General features: G+C 49.6%; 2 protein-coding genes across 5 annotated transcripts in view; one reads left to right on the plus strand and one right to left on the minus strand.

The window, feature by feature from the left end:
- The window catches only part of RRP1 (ribosomal RNA processing 1), a 31,046-nt gene extending 22,190 nt beyond the window's left edge, over positions 1-8,856 (minus strand). Inside the window, exons 1-3 of one of the 4 annotated variants that reach the window (XM_066370067.1) lie at positions 8,711-8,856; positions 3,393-3,475; positions 1,583-1,640 (exon numbers count right to left, since the gene is read on the minus strand). In XM_066370067.1, coding sequence (XP_066226164.1) covers positions 1,583-1,640; positions 3,393-3,422 — 88 coding nt within the window. In that variant the 5' untranslated portion in view covers positions 3,423-3,475; positions 8,711-8,856. Of the gene's footprint in view, positions 1-1,582; positions 1,641-3,392; positions 3,476-4,899; positions 4,924-5,050; positions 5,259-8,701 lie in introns of those variants that run through there. The other 3 variants (XM_066370066.1, XM_066370065.1, XM_066370068.1) reach the window with 3 other exon arrangements.
- CSTB (cystatin B) lies at positions 8,774-15,193 on the plus strand. The gene is made up of 3 exons (XM_066370069.1): positions 8,774-8,897; positions 14,323-14,424; positions 14,835-15,193. Exons 1-3 carry the CDS (start codon positions 8,817-8,819, stop codon positions 14,961-14,963), a joined length of 312 nt encoding a protein of 103 aa, XP_066226166.1. The 5' UTR covers positions 8,774-8,816; the 3' UTR covers positions 14,964-15,193.
- Positions 15,194-15,455: the final 262 nt, after the last annotated feature.

Raw genomic sequence — 15,455 nt, forward strand, 5'->3', positions numbered from 1 at the left:
GCCTCAGGAGAAACCAACCCTGCCCACATCTTGACCTCAGGGCACGAGGCACCTCTTATCTCCCATTACAGGCTTCTCCAACAGCAACAGCTGGTCAGGTGGTTCAGTAATGGATGGGTTGACATTCACTAACTCAATCAAGTGTCACTAGGTGAATACTCTACTTTGCCCTTGGCTGAGCCCAGACTCCGCAGGCTCTGAGAAGGTAAAAAGTACAGAAGGTAGATTTCCCCACTAATTACCCCAACTCATACTCTCCCAAGTTGAAAAGGTAGTTTCTATGACTATTTGTGGACCACCACCATGCCCAAGCCAATTTTGATCCTTTGCCAACTTAAGTCTAACTGAACTAAACCCACCAGCAATGGTCCTAGTGCCATGATTGCAAACCTTTTTATAAAAACCGCCCACTTTTGCAGTGCTGGTCAACCTGGTTCCTCCCGCCCACTAGTGGACGTTCCAGCTTTCATGGTGGCCAGCGGAGCAACCAAACTAGTGCCTATGCCAGTGATGCTGCCTGGCCATGGGTACCCTCAGGACAGTGTGGGGAGGCTGAAAATGCTAGTGCTTAGACACCACCCTCAGAGCTCTACTTAAGCAGATCAAGGTCTGGATATGAAGATTTACAAACATTCCCAAATGACTCCAGTGGGCAGACAGCAGGGTTGAGAAACGAATATACTCACGTATAAGATGCACCATTTTTGGAAAAATTTAGGGTCTTAGAACTGCAGGCGTCTTATATTGTAGATGAGGACAAGCTAATGGATGGGAGTTTTGACGGTGATGAGGAGTTGTATGAATTTTATGATGAATAAAACTTGAGTTCAATAACTTCATGTAATACATTTTTTTCAAATTTCGGGCCCCAAAATTAAGGTGTGTCTTATACACGGGAGCGTCTTATACACAGGAAAATACATTACTCATTTGGTCAGAGCAGAAAGGAAAGGTAGAAAAGCACACTGCGGAACTTCACACCTATTAGGTGAGATCCAGTCAAGCAGCTTGGTAACACCATACTAGCTTGTCACTTTAGTTTTATAATGTAAGATATTAGCCCTTTAGACCAAGGGTCCCCAAACTACAGCCTGCAGGCTGCATGCGGCCCCCTGAGGCCATTTATCCGACCCCCGCCACACTTCCGGAAGGGGTACCTCTTTCATTGGTGGTAAGAGGAGCATAGTTCCCACTGAAATACTGGTTAGTTTGTTGATTTAAATTTACTTGTTCTTTATTTTAAATATTATATTTGTTCCCATTTTGTTTTTTTACTTTAAAATAAGATATGTGCAGTGTGCATAGGGATTTGTTCATAGTTTTTTTTATAGTCCAGCCCTCCAACGGTCTAAGGGACAGTGAACTGGCCCCTGTGTAAAAAGTTTGGGGACCCCTGCTTTAGACTCTTGTGCTGAGTGTATTTTAGGGTTATACATGTTGAAGCTTTTCATACATAAGCACCAGCAGACACCAGCTACAATGGAGACTTCTCTCTTGCTCTAGATCTTAAAACCCAAGCTTTCTGTACCTGGTAGCTAACTGATTCAGCGATTCTGGCCCTACAAAGGGTAAGGATACTCACGTGCCTCTGTGGTTTGAAAAGCATGAATGAGCTGGGAAATGGTCTTTCCTAGTTCCTCCTGTGCAAGAAATAGTAAAAAAACTCCCTCAGCCTCTGAAGAAATGTGGCCTTACAACAAGCAACAACAAAAAGACAAACACACTCAACTGCCCACTTATTACAAGAACCAGTTTCCACTGGCTTCTTAAGCCCAGTGTGCATGAGGTTTGCAGTAAAAGGCTGCCCCTACAGTCAGGGCCAGCAGAGCCTTGCAATAAGGGCAGTAACCACCCTCATGATCAAGGCTGAGCCTCAAGCAACAGTGGTTGACTGTCAAAGGAAGGAACAAGAGAAGGCAGGACAGAGCAGGGAGTCTCAAGGCATGCAGTCACCTGACCAGCAGAACGAGGGAGCCAACTAGACCCCTATAAATTACTCACTGCCTGCCTGTCACTGGCCAAGTACCATTTAGTATACTAGTTACATAGATAATTCCAGAGCCCCTGATACTCTAGTTCAGTAGGCATGGAATACAGCATGTGAATCTGCTTTTTAAGTATTACCCCCATCACCCAGGGGATCTTGAAGAAGAGTAACAACTCACACTCTTAAAAACACTGTTCTAAAAAGGCTAGCATTTTAGGGCAGTGAAGCTGCTCAGTAAAATATCATAACAATAGATACACATCATTTTACATTTGTCCAAATCCACAGATCATATAACACCAGGAGGTGATCCCACAGGTAAACTATGGACTCTGAGTGATGATGTGTCATTGTTGGCTCATCAATTGTAATAAATGTATCTGGTGGGAAAAGTTGATAACAGAGGCAGCTGTGCATCTGGCAGGGGTGGGGGTGGGGTGGGAAATCTGTGTACCTTCCTCTCAATTTGCCATGAATTAAAACTGCTCTAGCCTGGGCTGGATAGCTCAGTTGGTTAGAGCATTGTCTGGAAGTACAGAAGTAGCCAGTTCGATGCTGGCCAGGGCACATACAGAAACATATCAATGTTCCTGTCTCTCCCCCCTTCCTCTTTCCCTCTAAAATCAATTAAAAAAAAAAAAACTGCTCTAAAAGAATCAAGCTTTCTTTCAAAAAAAAAAAAAAAAGAAAAAGAAAGACAGCCTGACCAGACAGTGGCACAGTGGATAGAGTGTCAGACTGGGATGCGGAAGGACCCAGGTTCGAGACCCCGGGGTTACCAGCTTGAGCGCGGGCTCATCTGGCTTGAGCAAAAGCTCACCAGCTTGGACCCAAGGTTCCTGGCTTGAGCAAGGGGGTTACTCAGTCTGCTGAAGGCCCGCGGTCATGGAACGTATGAGAAAGCAATCGGTGAACAACTGCGGTGTCGCAACGAAAAACTGATGATTGATGCTTCTTATCTCTCTCCGTTCCTGTCTGTCTGTCCCTATCTATCCCTCTAACTGACTCTCTCTCTATCCCTGTAAAAAAAATTAAAAAAAATAAAAATAATTTAAAAAAATTAAAAAAGCATTAAAAAAAAAAAGGCAACTTAAAATAGCAGTGGGAGAAAGCTATATCTAGAAGACTTGGACCCTCTCCCTTGGTTACTATTACTTTAGGGTTCAGTCAGTTTCTTACACAGGACAGATCCAGGCCTCACCCATGCAATGAATGACTTTCACTGTGTGGCTACAGTGCTCAACTCAGCAAGAATAAGACCCAGTGTACCCAAAGGCCCTAGCTCCCGGTCATTAAAATAAAAAAGTATCAAAGCTGTAAAACTTTGCCCAAAGTCAACCATACACTCATCTGTACTCCTACTGACACTGCAGCTCCAGATTCTTCTGACTTCCCATACACTCACCTGGAGAAGCGGCTTGTCCTGCATCCACATGCAATAAAACAGTCCTTTCCATACCTTCAGCAGCTCGTCATGAGTGAAACTACCTGCACGAAAAACAGCAACACTCAGACTAAGTGAACCCCAATCTTTCAGTACCAGGAGCGAAGCTAGAGAAATGTGACTGCCTGAACTAGAACAAGTTCTATGACTGCAAAAGTAGCTGGCCCTCCCCTCTCAAGCCATCCTAACTCAGAACCCACTAGACCTGTGGCTGCAGGAACTCCCCCAGGTAACTGCCATTTCATTCTTTCAATAAAATCTGAGGGCCCTGGCCGGTTGGCTCGGCGGTAGAACGTCGGCCTGGTGTGCGGGGGGGGACCCGGGTTCGATTCCCGGCCAGGGCACATAGGAGAAGCGCCCATTTGCTTCTCCACCCCCCCCCCACCCTCCTTCCTCTCTGTCTCTCTCTTCCCCTCCCGCAGCCAAGGCTCCATTGGAGCAAAGATGGCCCGGGCGCTGGGGATGGCTCCTTGGCCTCTGCCCCAGGCGCTAGAGTGGCTCTGGTCGCAGCAGAGCGACGACCCGGAGGGGTAGAGCCTCGCCCCTGGTGGGCGTGCCGGGTGGATCCCGGTCGGGCGCATGCGGGAGTCTGTCTGCCTGTCTCTCACCGTTTCCAGCTTCAGAAAAAAAAAAAAATAAAAAATAAAATAAAATAAAATCTGAGAATCTACAAGTATCAGGCACCGTACTCCATTATGGAGATTCAAAATTGAGTCGCCATTTCCTATGCTGGGTGGTGGCTAACTACACAGGTGAATCTGTTGGTGATAATTAATCTAGCACTACCCTTGGGCTTTGTAAACTTTTCAGTGTGACCCTTCAAACTCAAAAGAAAAAGTTGTCATCAGGTTAGTAAGAAAGCAATATATATATATAAAATCACTCAAATTACTTAGTTCCTGTGTCTGGCACTGTGTTTAATGAGCAGTGGTTCTATGACTTGAGCATTTGCACTGGAGTCATCTGGAGAGCTTCTTAACATAGATGTTGCTGGCCATACTGCCAGTATCTGATTCAGCAAGATTGGGAGGAGACCAAGAATTTGCATTTCTAACAAATGTCCAGGTGATGCTGAAGGTACCACACTTTGAGAACCACTGTAACAAGAGACTAAATAGCCTGACCTGTGGTGGCGCAGTGGATAAAGCGTCGACCTGGAAATGCTGAGGTCGCCGGTTCGAAACCCTGGGCTTGCCTGGTCAAGGCACATATGGGAGTTGATGCTTCCAGCTCCTCCCCCCCCTTCTCTCTCTCTATCTCTCCTCTCTCTCTCTGTCTCTCTCTGTCTCTCCCTCTCCTCTCTAAAAATGAATAAATAAAAAATAAATAAATAAAAAGAAAATTGTAGCAGGAATTCTTTAAAAAAAAAAGAGAGAGACTAAGTAACATGCATACTCTGCCCTCGCGGAGCGTACACTAACGACAGTGAAACTCAAACACAATCCAATAATTACTCAATGAAAATTACACAGTGACAAATGCCGCGAGGCCAGTGGGAAGTGCCGCCCGTAGACCCGCCGGGCCACGTGGAGGTTCCACGCAGTTCGGAGATCCCCGCTGCGCAGCGCCAGGACCAGCCCCCGAGTCTGCCCCCCACACTCCGCCACCCATGCGCCAACCTGCAGCCCGCTGAGTCCTAGCGACGATGTATTTCCGGAGCTTCCTCATCGCCCGGTCCCGGGTCACCTGCTCGTTCCCTGCCAGGCGTTGCGCCAGCTGGATCTCAGGGGGGAGCTGCACTCGCGAAACCATGCCGACCGTCACTAAGCCTCATGCACCAGCGACCGTTCCACTAACCTTTGCCTGGGCGCGTGGTGTGACGTCACACGACCGCGCCGGCGCGCTGCGTGACCACATGCGCCCGCGCCGGCCTTGCCCCGACCGCTCGCCATCGAGCACAGCGGCCTGAACCCGCAGTGACAGCACTAGACAGTTGTAATTAAAGGGAGGTCAGTCACTAAGCGTGTGCCCTTCATTGGGGACGTGGGGGGGCTGTAGTTTAACTCAGTTGATGACAGAAGGCTTTTCTTTCCAAAGAATGCCAGCGAACACAGGCAGGAGGAATGGTAGAATTGGAGAAAACCCTGCGCGCACCCCAGTGAATCTTTGATTCAGGCAAAAGTCATCAGAAAATGGCACAAGGGCCAAAGAAAGGTGGTGGGGGACAGGGTTTGCAGGAGTATCAGTCCCTGCCCCAAATAGCTTGCCACCGCTGGTGTGCGTCCCCTCTAGTGAAGCAGCATCACCTGTGGGCAGTCTAGGCTGACCCTCATCCAGCCTTCAAGTCTGCACCCCAGCTTTCAGGACATAGAGGAAGACAGTGCACTCACTGTACACAGGGGACAATCACCATCCTGGTCTAGGACAGTTAGCAAAACAACTGTTCCGATGTTTTCCCAGAGTTAATGCCATGGGCGAAGGAGTGAATGAATGCCTATATAAAGGAGATATACAAATATTGATTGGATATCTGTTCAAAGAAAAAGCTATATAAGTCATTTTGGGGACAATTAGGAAAGCTTGCATATACACTAGATGCTAGATGATAATGCAGAATAATTGTTTATTTTCTTAAGTGTGACAATGTAGTGTTTATGTTTATATATAAGTAACTCAGCAGATTTTTTCTGTAAAAAGACACAAGTCAGGGAACCCCAAGTGGAGGCATGTTGATCTGGTAGACTAGGAGGATGCAGGGTTCTGATTTATTATGGCAAAGGATACAAAACAAAATCAGCACAGGGAAAAGACATGTGAAGAGAGTCCAGGGGACACCAGGAGGAAGCTTCCAGAATTCTCTCCAGGTGGAGTCACACAGGCCACACTTAACTCCCCAGCAAGGAGTCGTGACCACATTGTGAGATGTCAACTACCAGGGAGCAAAACGGAAAAACATATGCTTCTTTTACTTTGGTGAGTACAGGTTAGTTAACATTCAACATTTACAGTAGGTAGAGATGGTATGTGGGCAACAAGGTAACAGTGAGGGGTTTCCAGGCATCCACCAGTGCCAGTGTGGTTATGATTCCAAGGGACCTGGAAAAGAAAATTACTCTGACTTTTCAAAGGTATGTTATTCTAGATGCATAAGAACAATAGACAGGGCTTGGGGAAGGTAAAGACTGACCTTTTACTAAGGAACCTATAGGCCTGGGATGTGAGTACCTACCACAACCTGCTTACAAGCCACTCCCACTGGGGCTCTGCACTGGAATTTATGATCAGATCTCCTGTGTGGTTACTTTTGGTCACTGGGCTTGTCAGGCCCACCATGTAGCTCCCAGAGCTTGCTTTTCAGGTCTGCTTTGTAGCCCCTTTACTGGTCACACATGAACTCATTCAATTATAAGTGAATTGTAAGGGAATCTCTTCTTCCCCTCCTCCAGGGCTCAACCACACCCAGCCTCCCACCCTTCCCTGAAGTTACAGACCAGGCTTTTCCCTGGAAGGTACCAGAAAGGCTTGCCTCTCCCACATACCTGCTTATAAGCCACTCCTACTGGGGCTCTGCACTGGGCCCCTAGAAGGCAAGGCTGGGCTTGCACCTGCAGTCAGCACCCAGTGGTGAAAGAGGCACAGTGTCTGGAGAAGGAGATGCAGCTGGGTCACTCCCACCCCAGCCTGAGGCCTTGGGAGTCACCTCATGACTGAACTCCTTTTGTGCCTCCTCTGTTCACCCATGTCAGCACTTTACTATGTCCCTGGTTGCATGCTGGTAACATCTAGAGCAGCTGGCACAAAGGGGGTGCTGGGCTAGGTTTTGCAGATGAGGAGTGTAAGGTGGTCCAATGTACTCAGTAGTGAGGTCAGGCAGTGCCTGAGCCTGAACTCCAGGATGCCCTGGCAGCCCCTGCCTCTGGCTACTCCTGGTGCACACTGGGCATAGACTTCTCTCCTTACTGCCCTCCATGGCTGTCAGGTTCAGCTCCCACTCATCTCTTGGTCCCTCCCACCTGGTATCTGGCCCTGTATGGGACCAGGGCCACCCAAGGGCTTCTTCAGGGCTCATGTCCATGCCTACCCATGGGGTGACCCTTATCTCCTCTGCAGAACCCAGGCCTACCTTTCATGGGGCCCAACACTGACTGTCCCCTGCAAGGCCATGCCCACCCATGCACAGCCTACTTCCACTGTCTCCTACAGGTCCCTATAGAGGAAAAAAATGTTCTTCTTTTCCCTTCTAGGTTCTTTTTCTGGTCTAATAATTTACTTGACATAGGACAGACTAACAGGAGAAAAACAAATTTAATTTCATACATATTGAAGCCTGACCTGTGGTGGTGCAGTGGATAAAGCGTCAACCTGGAAATGCTGAGGTTGCCGGTTCAAAACCCTGGGCTTGCCTGGTCAAGGCACATATGGGAGTTGATGCTTCCTGCTCCTCCCCCCCCCCCTTCTCTCTCTCTCTCTTCTCTATAATAAATAAATAAAATCTTAAAAAAAAAAAACACCTTAAAAGAAAAACTAAACTAATTTCATACATATTGAGCGCTATAGAAATATGACATCCAAAGGCAGCCAGGGCAGCTGAGGTCTACAGCCATCCAGAGCTAAGGACTGGGATATGAGTCTGCAGTTTCAAAGGCGAGTAGGGCAAATCACAGGAAGATGAGAAAAGCAGATGTTTGGTAATCAGATATCTGCTCTGCTATGCATATCAGTTTCAAGATTTAAAAAGAAAAAGCTCTGCTTTGCTCTCTTCGCGGACCAGGCTCCTTAGGCAATCAAGGTAGACGTGAAAAGTCCCCTCACCCCAATGGCTGGGTCTTGACTGCTTTCTGCTCAAAATAATCCACGTGCGAGAAAGTGGCATTTTAGGAGTGGCATTCTGTATCCTGTTCCCCTTCAACCCATGCACACCTCCAGGGCTTCACACTCCTCACGACGACAACCACCACCCCTTCCACCCGCCCTGTAGACACACGCGCGCGCCGGACAAACCCCAGAGCCGGACAAAACCCAGATCTCTAGCCCTCCACCCCACCCTCCCCAGCTGGTGACTCCGCGGCGGGGAAGATAGACACCAAACTACGAGTGGGAGGGGACAAGCACTACAGCACACCGCCCTTGGTCCCTAGGCGGTGCCCTCGGCGTGGGTCCCAGGTCGTGCAGTGCGCCCACCCCTCACACATCTCTCCTCTTCTCACCCCACTCGACCCCTATTCCCACTCCTACGCCTCTCGCGCCCCGGCCCAACCCTCCCACCCGACAGCGCCCTCCACCCCACCCCATTCTCCGCTCCCTTGTGGTTCCGCCTCGCGCCACGTGACCTCACGAACTTAAGGTGGAGGACTGTCTTCAATTGTCACCACACTGGTAGTCTGCTGCTCTTCCGTGTCCGCTGCTCTTCCGTGTCCACTGCTCTTCCGTGTCCACTGCTCCACCATGAGCGGTATGGGGAGGATGTGCGGCGGGAGTACCACCACCCAGCCCGCCACGGCCGACGTCCAGGCCATCGCTGACCAGGTAGGCGGGCCGAGTCCTCCCGAGCTTGGGTGGGGTCCGGCCCTCTCCGCGGAGGGGCAGCACTCGCCACAACGCGGAGATCGGGGGTGAAATGAGAGCACTTCCAACGCGGCTAGGGAGTCGGTCTGGGACTGCGACCGAAGGGCCTCGGCTTCCGGGGACTGCGCCCAGGGGCGCTCAGTAGGAAGGGCTTGTTTGCTTGTCCTCGGCGGTTGGGGGGGGCGGAAATCAGTGAACAAAAAATAGAGCAGGTGGGGTGGAAGTTAACCTTATGTGAACCAGGGGAAGGGAATGCCGGGGTCCTAAATTTATATTCTTATTCTGGTTCTCCTTGTATAAGTTTGAAATTTTCTGCAAATAAATGGTTTTTATTTTTATTTATTTTAAATTGACTTTTAGAGGCAGAGAAAGAGAGGGAAACATCGCTTTTTGTTCCATTTATTTATGCTTTAATTGGTTGCTTCTTGTATGTGCCCTGATGTGGGATCTAACTGCAACCTTGGTGTATCAGGATGGTGCTCTAACCAACTGAGATACCTGCCCAGGGCAAATAAACATTTTTTAAAAGAAAACGGAGGCCCTGGCCGGTTGGCTCAGTGGTAGAGCGTCGGCCTGGCGTGCAGGAGTCCCAGGTTCGATTCCCGGCCAGGGCACACAGGAGAAGCGCCCATCTGCTTCTCCACCCCTCCCCCTCTCCTTCCTCTTTGTCTCTCTCTTCCCCTCCCGCAGTGAGGCTCCATTGGAGCAAAGATGGCCCGGGTGCGCTGGGGATGGCTCCTTGGCCTCTGCCCCAGGCGCTGGAGTGGCTCTGGTCGCAACAGAGCAACCCCCGGATGGGCAGAGCATCGCCCCCTGGTGGGCAGAGCGTCGCCCCCTGGTGGGCGTGCTGGGTGGATCCCGGTCCAGCGCATGCGGGAGTCTGTCGGACTGTCTCTCCCCGTTTCCAGCTTCAGAAAAATACAAAAAAAAAAAAAAAAAAAAAAAAAAAAAAAGAAAGAAAGAAAAGAAAACGGAGACAGGCTGGGAGACAGAATCTGGTTCAGACAGTTTACAGCACTTGACTCCTGTGCCTCTGTTTCCTCGTCTGCCAAGTCGGCATCACTAAGGTACCTTCACGGAGGGTTCTGGGGAAGGTGGTGGACCTGTGGTTGAAAACCACTGGTTTAGAAGACCATTCAACCATAGTAAAGGGTGGTGAGTCAGTCCCACGAGACTTGGAAAATGAGGAATTTGTAGGGACTGCATTGCGGGGTGACCAGCTTGGGGTTTGAGTCAGCAGGTGAAATGTAAAACAAACCTCTCTCTCCTCTAAGTCTCCTCCCCTGCTGCTTCCCAGCCCGATGGTTTTGAAATTTCAAAACCTTTGCTCAGGTGGTTTAGAAATTTTGTGCTGGTTTGCGAAGGAGTTACCCAGCCTGATGTTAAATGAAGATCTATAATTTCTGGCAGACCGGCACTGGTCCACAAACCAGTGGTTGAAAACCACTGGTTTAGAAGACCATCTGACCATAGTAAAGGCTAGTGAGTCAGTCCCATGAGACTTTGAAAATGAGGAATTCGTAAGGACTGCATGGTGAACCAGCTTGGAGGTTCCTGGTGCCTCCCCACATTACTCACAGACCTCAGCTGCTCCTAGCTGTTCCTGGTTTTCCAGGCCTAAGAAATTCCTCACTTGTTACGTGACCTTTGAATGCGCATAAGTTCATTCAGGAGAGAAGAGCTGCTCTGTCTTGGGGCTCTTTAACTTGGTGTTGGTCACTTGAAAGTGACAAGAGAGCAGTCACCATTGCTTCTGGGAGGTCCAGTTCTTGAGGGTGGGCCATTGGCTGGTGACTCAGAGGACAGAGGCAGGGACACTGTCTTGTGGCCATTTATACTGACTCCTCCCCAAGCACTGCAAGCTGCAGGTGAGGAGAATAAAAGTCAGAGAGGGGAGCCTGGCCAGAGGATGGCCCAGTCCCAAAGTCTGTCTCAGCCTCCTTGAGGAGAGTCCATCTGTTTTTCCCCAGCCCCTGCCCTGCCTGGTCCCCAGAAGGCTGGTAGCTGGCAGTTTCCTAAGCATCTGAGCCTTCTGTGCTCTAACCCCGCCCGTTCTTTCTCCTGGTCAACAGCAATATAAATGAACTGTCACCACAGGCAGTAGCCTGGCCTGGCCTCGGCGACTGCCACATTCCCAGTCCCACTAACCTACATTTGGGTTTTCTCACCATTCCTTGCAAATGGCTAGGGCTTTCCTGCCTCCACTCCTGAAGCAGGCCAAGAGGGAGACAATTCCTTCCCAGACTCCTGGGTGGGTTTGTTGTGGGCATCACTTACTCCCTTGGGCTTATCCAAGCACAGCACCTTGCAGGAACAAGGACGCTGCAGGTAAGCATTCAGACACACCTAGGCCCACAGTGAGAACCTGCTTGCTGCATGGAGAGGGCAGAGGAGTGGTGGGATGGGCCTGCCTTCTCCCTTACTGACTCTCCCTCTTGTCCTTAGGTGCCCTGACTCCATCCTCCTCTTCATTCTTATCTGGGGAGGGCCCCTCCCTGGAGGCAAAGGGAGGTCACAGTGACTCACTTGCACGTAATACGGGTGATCCCCCCTTGGCTCCCAGCAGCTAACCTGCATCCTGCAGTTGCTTTAACTAAAATCCTCTAACACTCTGTAATTAGTCTAATCACTCTAGCCAAAGTCAAAATGCTCCAATGTCTACCAATTAATCTAGGTAGCAGCCAGAGACTTTGAAACTAAATTATATTACATTTTATTTTTTTATTTTATTTTATTTATTTTTTTTTTTTTTGTATTTTTCTGAAGCTGGAAACGGGGAGAGACAGTCAGACAGACTCCCGACCGGGATCCACCCGACACGCCCACCAGGGGGCGACACTCTGCCCACCAGGGGGCTATGCTCTGCCCATCCAGGGCATCGCTCTGTCGCGACCAGAGCCACTCTAGCGCCTGGGGCAGAGGCCAAGGAGCCATCCCCAGCGCCCGGGCCATCTTTGCTCCAATGGAGCCTCGCTGCGGGAGGGGAAGAGAGAGACAGAGAGGAAGGAGAGGGGGAGGGGTGGAGAAGCAGATGGGCGCTTCTCCTGTGTGCCCTGGCCGGGAATCGAACCCGGGACTTCTGCACGCCAGGCCGACGCTCTACCACTGAGCCAACCGGCCAGGGCCTATTTTAATTTTTTTTGTATTTTTCTGAAGTTGGAAACAGGGAGGCAGTCAGACTCCCACATGCGCCCGACTGGGATCCACCCAGCACACCCACCAGGGGGCGATGCTCTGCCCATCTGGGGCATCACTCTGTTGCAACCAGAGCCATTCTAGTGCCTGAGGCAGAGGCCACAGAGCCATCCTCAGCACCCGGGCCAACTTTGCTCCAGTGGAGCCTCAGCTGCGGGAGGGGAAGAGAGAGACAGAGAGGAAGGAGAGGGGGAGGGGTGGAGAAGCAGATGGGCGCTTCTCCTGTGTGCCCTGGCCGGGAATCGAACCCGGGACTCCTGCACGCCAGGCCGACGCTCTACCACTGAGCCAACCGGCCAGGGCTAAATTATATTTTAAATAAAAAAAATTAAAAACAAATCTGCCCTCTCCTTCCTCCATAAAGATACTCAGTTATAAGAGGCCATGAGCCTGGGCGATGGGACTGAACCAAAAGTATGATTACTGGGGCCCTGGCCGGTTGGCTCAGTGGTAGAGCGTCGGCCTGGCGTGCAGAAGTCCCGGGTTCGATTCCCGGCCAGGGCACACAGGAGAAGCGCCCATCTGCTTCTCCACCCCTCCCCCTCTCCTTCCTCTCTGTCTCTCTCTTCCCCTCCCATAGCCAAGGCTCCATTGGATCAAAAGTTGGCCTGGGCGCTGAGGATGGCTCCATGGCCTCTGCCTCAGGCCCTAGAATGGCTCTGGTCACAACAGAGCGACACCCCAGATGGGCAGAGCATCGCCCCCTGGTGGGCGTGCTGGGTGGATCTCGGTCGGGCCCATGCAGGAGTCTGTCTGACTGCCTCCCCGTTTCCAACTTCAGAAAAATACAAATAAATAAATAAATAAAAAATAAAACAAAAGTATGATTCCTGTTTGAGACTTAGGATCAGGATCAGCCTCTGCCCAGAGGTACAACATCCTCAGGAAGTCATCTGAAAATGCAGGAAAGCACCCTTTACCTGCCAAGCACTTTCTCTGCTGCCTGATCTGTTACAGGAAAACTTAAGAACAGTCTGAGTGCCCAATAGGGAAAGTTAGAGAATTAAGGCATATCTATGAGATGGAAGAGTAAAACTAATATTAAAACTAACTTTAGTTTAAAATTTTAAACTGTTTTAAGGTTTTAATTTTAAAACTCATTAAAAATTATATTCGGTCATTCAAATGAACTGCTTGCATGTTAAGTAAAAAATGAAAACAGGGTATATGCCTGACCAGTGGTGGTGCGATGGATGGAGCGTTGACCTGGTCTGCTGTGGTCCCCAGTTCAAAACCCTGAGGTTGCCAGTGTGTGCACAAGGCCATTGACATGATTCCAAGGTTGCTGCTTGAGCAAGGGGTCACTGACTCGGCTAAGCTCCCCCCTTGTCAAGGTTCATACGAGAAGCAATCAATGAACAACTAAACTGAAGTAACTATGAGATCATACTTCTCCCTCTTTCCCTTCCTTCCTGTCTCTAAGAAAGGGAGGGAAGAAGGGAAGGAGGGAAGAAAGGAGGGAAGGAAGGGAGGGAGAGATGAGGGAGGGAGGGAGGAAGGGAGGAAGGAAGGAAGGAAAGAAAAAATGGTATAAACTTGCATGCAGTGTCATAATGATGAAAATATAAAAACCTCTCCCACCTAGAAAAGAAAGGGCAAGTGAGATACTGCAATCATATCTTTGGAACTTGGGTGGAATTAAGGAATTGTTTGCCATCCTTTATCATTAGCCCTAACAGTTTTGTTTTGTTTTTTTGTTTGTTTGGTTTTTTTACAGAGACAGAGAGAGAGTCAGAGAGGGATAGACAGGGACAGACAGGAATGGAGAGAGATGAGAACCATCAATCATTGTTGCGTATTGCGACACCTTAGTTGTTCATTGATTGCTTTCTCATATGTGCCTTGACCGGGGGCCTTCAGCAGACTGAGTAACCCCTTGCTGGAGCCAGCGACCTTGGGTCCAAGCTGGTAAGCTTTTTGCTCAAACCAGATGAGCCCACGCTTAAGCTGGCAACCTCGGGGTCTCGAACCTGGGTCCTCTGCATCCCAGTTCAATGCTCTATCCACTGCACCACCGCCTGGTCAGGCAGCCCTAACAGTTTAACACGTCTCCTCCGTGACATGGCAAGGAAAAAGGGTGGGACTTAGAAGTCAGTATGTAACATTTAATGTGATGTAGAAGCTCTTGTGTTTGTCAGTTACTCTTTCAGGAAGGAAGCCACTGAGAGATCCCTTCTCTCCTGTGCCCTAGGTGAAGCCCCAGCTGGAGGCAAAGGAAAACAAGAACTACACAATGTTTAAGGCTGTGGAGTTTAAGAGCCAGATAGTTGCGGGGACTAACTACTTCATCAAGGTGGAGTGCCAGCCTCATGGGGTGCTCCTGCAGACATGGGTGGCGGGGGCTTGTAGGTGCCAGGACAGGGGTGCTTCAAGGGAATCCTTTGGCAGCCCCCAGCTTCAAGGGATTTATTCCCTCTAAAATGAGGTGTATGCACACACGCAGACCTCCACGGGGGAGAGAGACAGAGCTTTTTGGGCAACTAAGGACTCTGATGGAGTGAGTGTGGGGTGCTGAGGGTGCTGGCTGGGGTGATGTGCATCTGCTCTGTCTGAGGGAAGAAGATGGGAATGTTATCAGCCTAGCTGCTGATGCCCTGAGAGGACATGGCCTCCACACCCTGGGCCTTTGTCACACAGTCCAGTTGAGCACAGGGACTTGGGGTTAGAGGCATCACTGATTCCTGACTCAACTCTCCTTTGCAGGTTCAAGTTGCAGATGATGACTTCATACACATTCGAGTGTATAAAAGTCTCCCACACGAAAACAAGCCCCTGGCCTTGCACGACTATCAGACCAACAAGGCCAAGCATGATGAGCTGTCCTATTTCTAGGTCTGGATATTGAACCGAATCCGCTGCCCACGTGGTTCTCTGTCCTCTGTGACTATGTGTCTGGAGTCATAAATTAACATCTCTGCGCTGTGCCACTTTCAATGGAGGGGCTATTCTGCACTAATCTGGTGTCCCTGACCTTAATAGTGTGATTTCCTCCCAATCAATAATCTTAATTAAATTGCTTAAATTATCTCTTAATACATATATTTTTAAATCTTTGCAAATTTCTTCCTTTGCTTTGGATTTCTTTTTCATGTGAAACCATAATCACCCTATGGAAATATCCAGACATGTTCACAAAGTTCTTTGACAGACACATACTGGCCTGAGCTGGCTGGAGACCCCTTCTACCTGAGGAGGGGCACAGCGAGGTTGCCCAGGTCACAGCAAGTGGGTAGCAGAACCAGAATTCCAGGGGTCTGTTCCAACTACGGCTGTCCACTGTTTCCTAGACTCCATGTCCTGGATTTGAGTAGACCCGATTCTAGA

This window comes from Saccopteryx leptura, chromosome 2 (genome assembly GCF_036850995.1).
Source record: "Saccopteryx leptura isolate mSacLep1 chromosome 2, mSacLep1_pri_phased_curated, whole genome shotgun sequence".
In the NCBI taxonomy this organism is placed as follows: domain Eukaryota; kingdom Metazoa; phylum Chordata; class Mammalia; order Chiroptera; family Emballonuridae; genus Saccopteryx; species Saccopteryx leptura.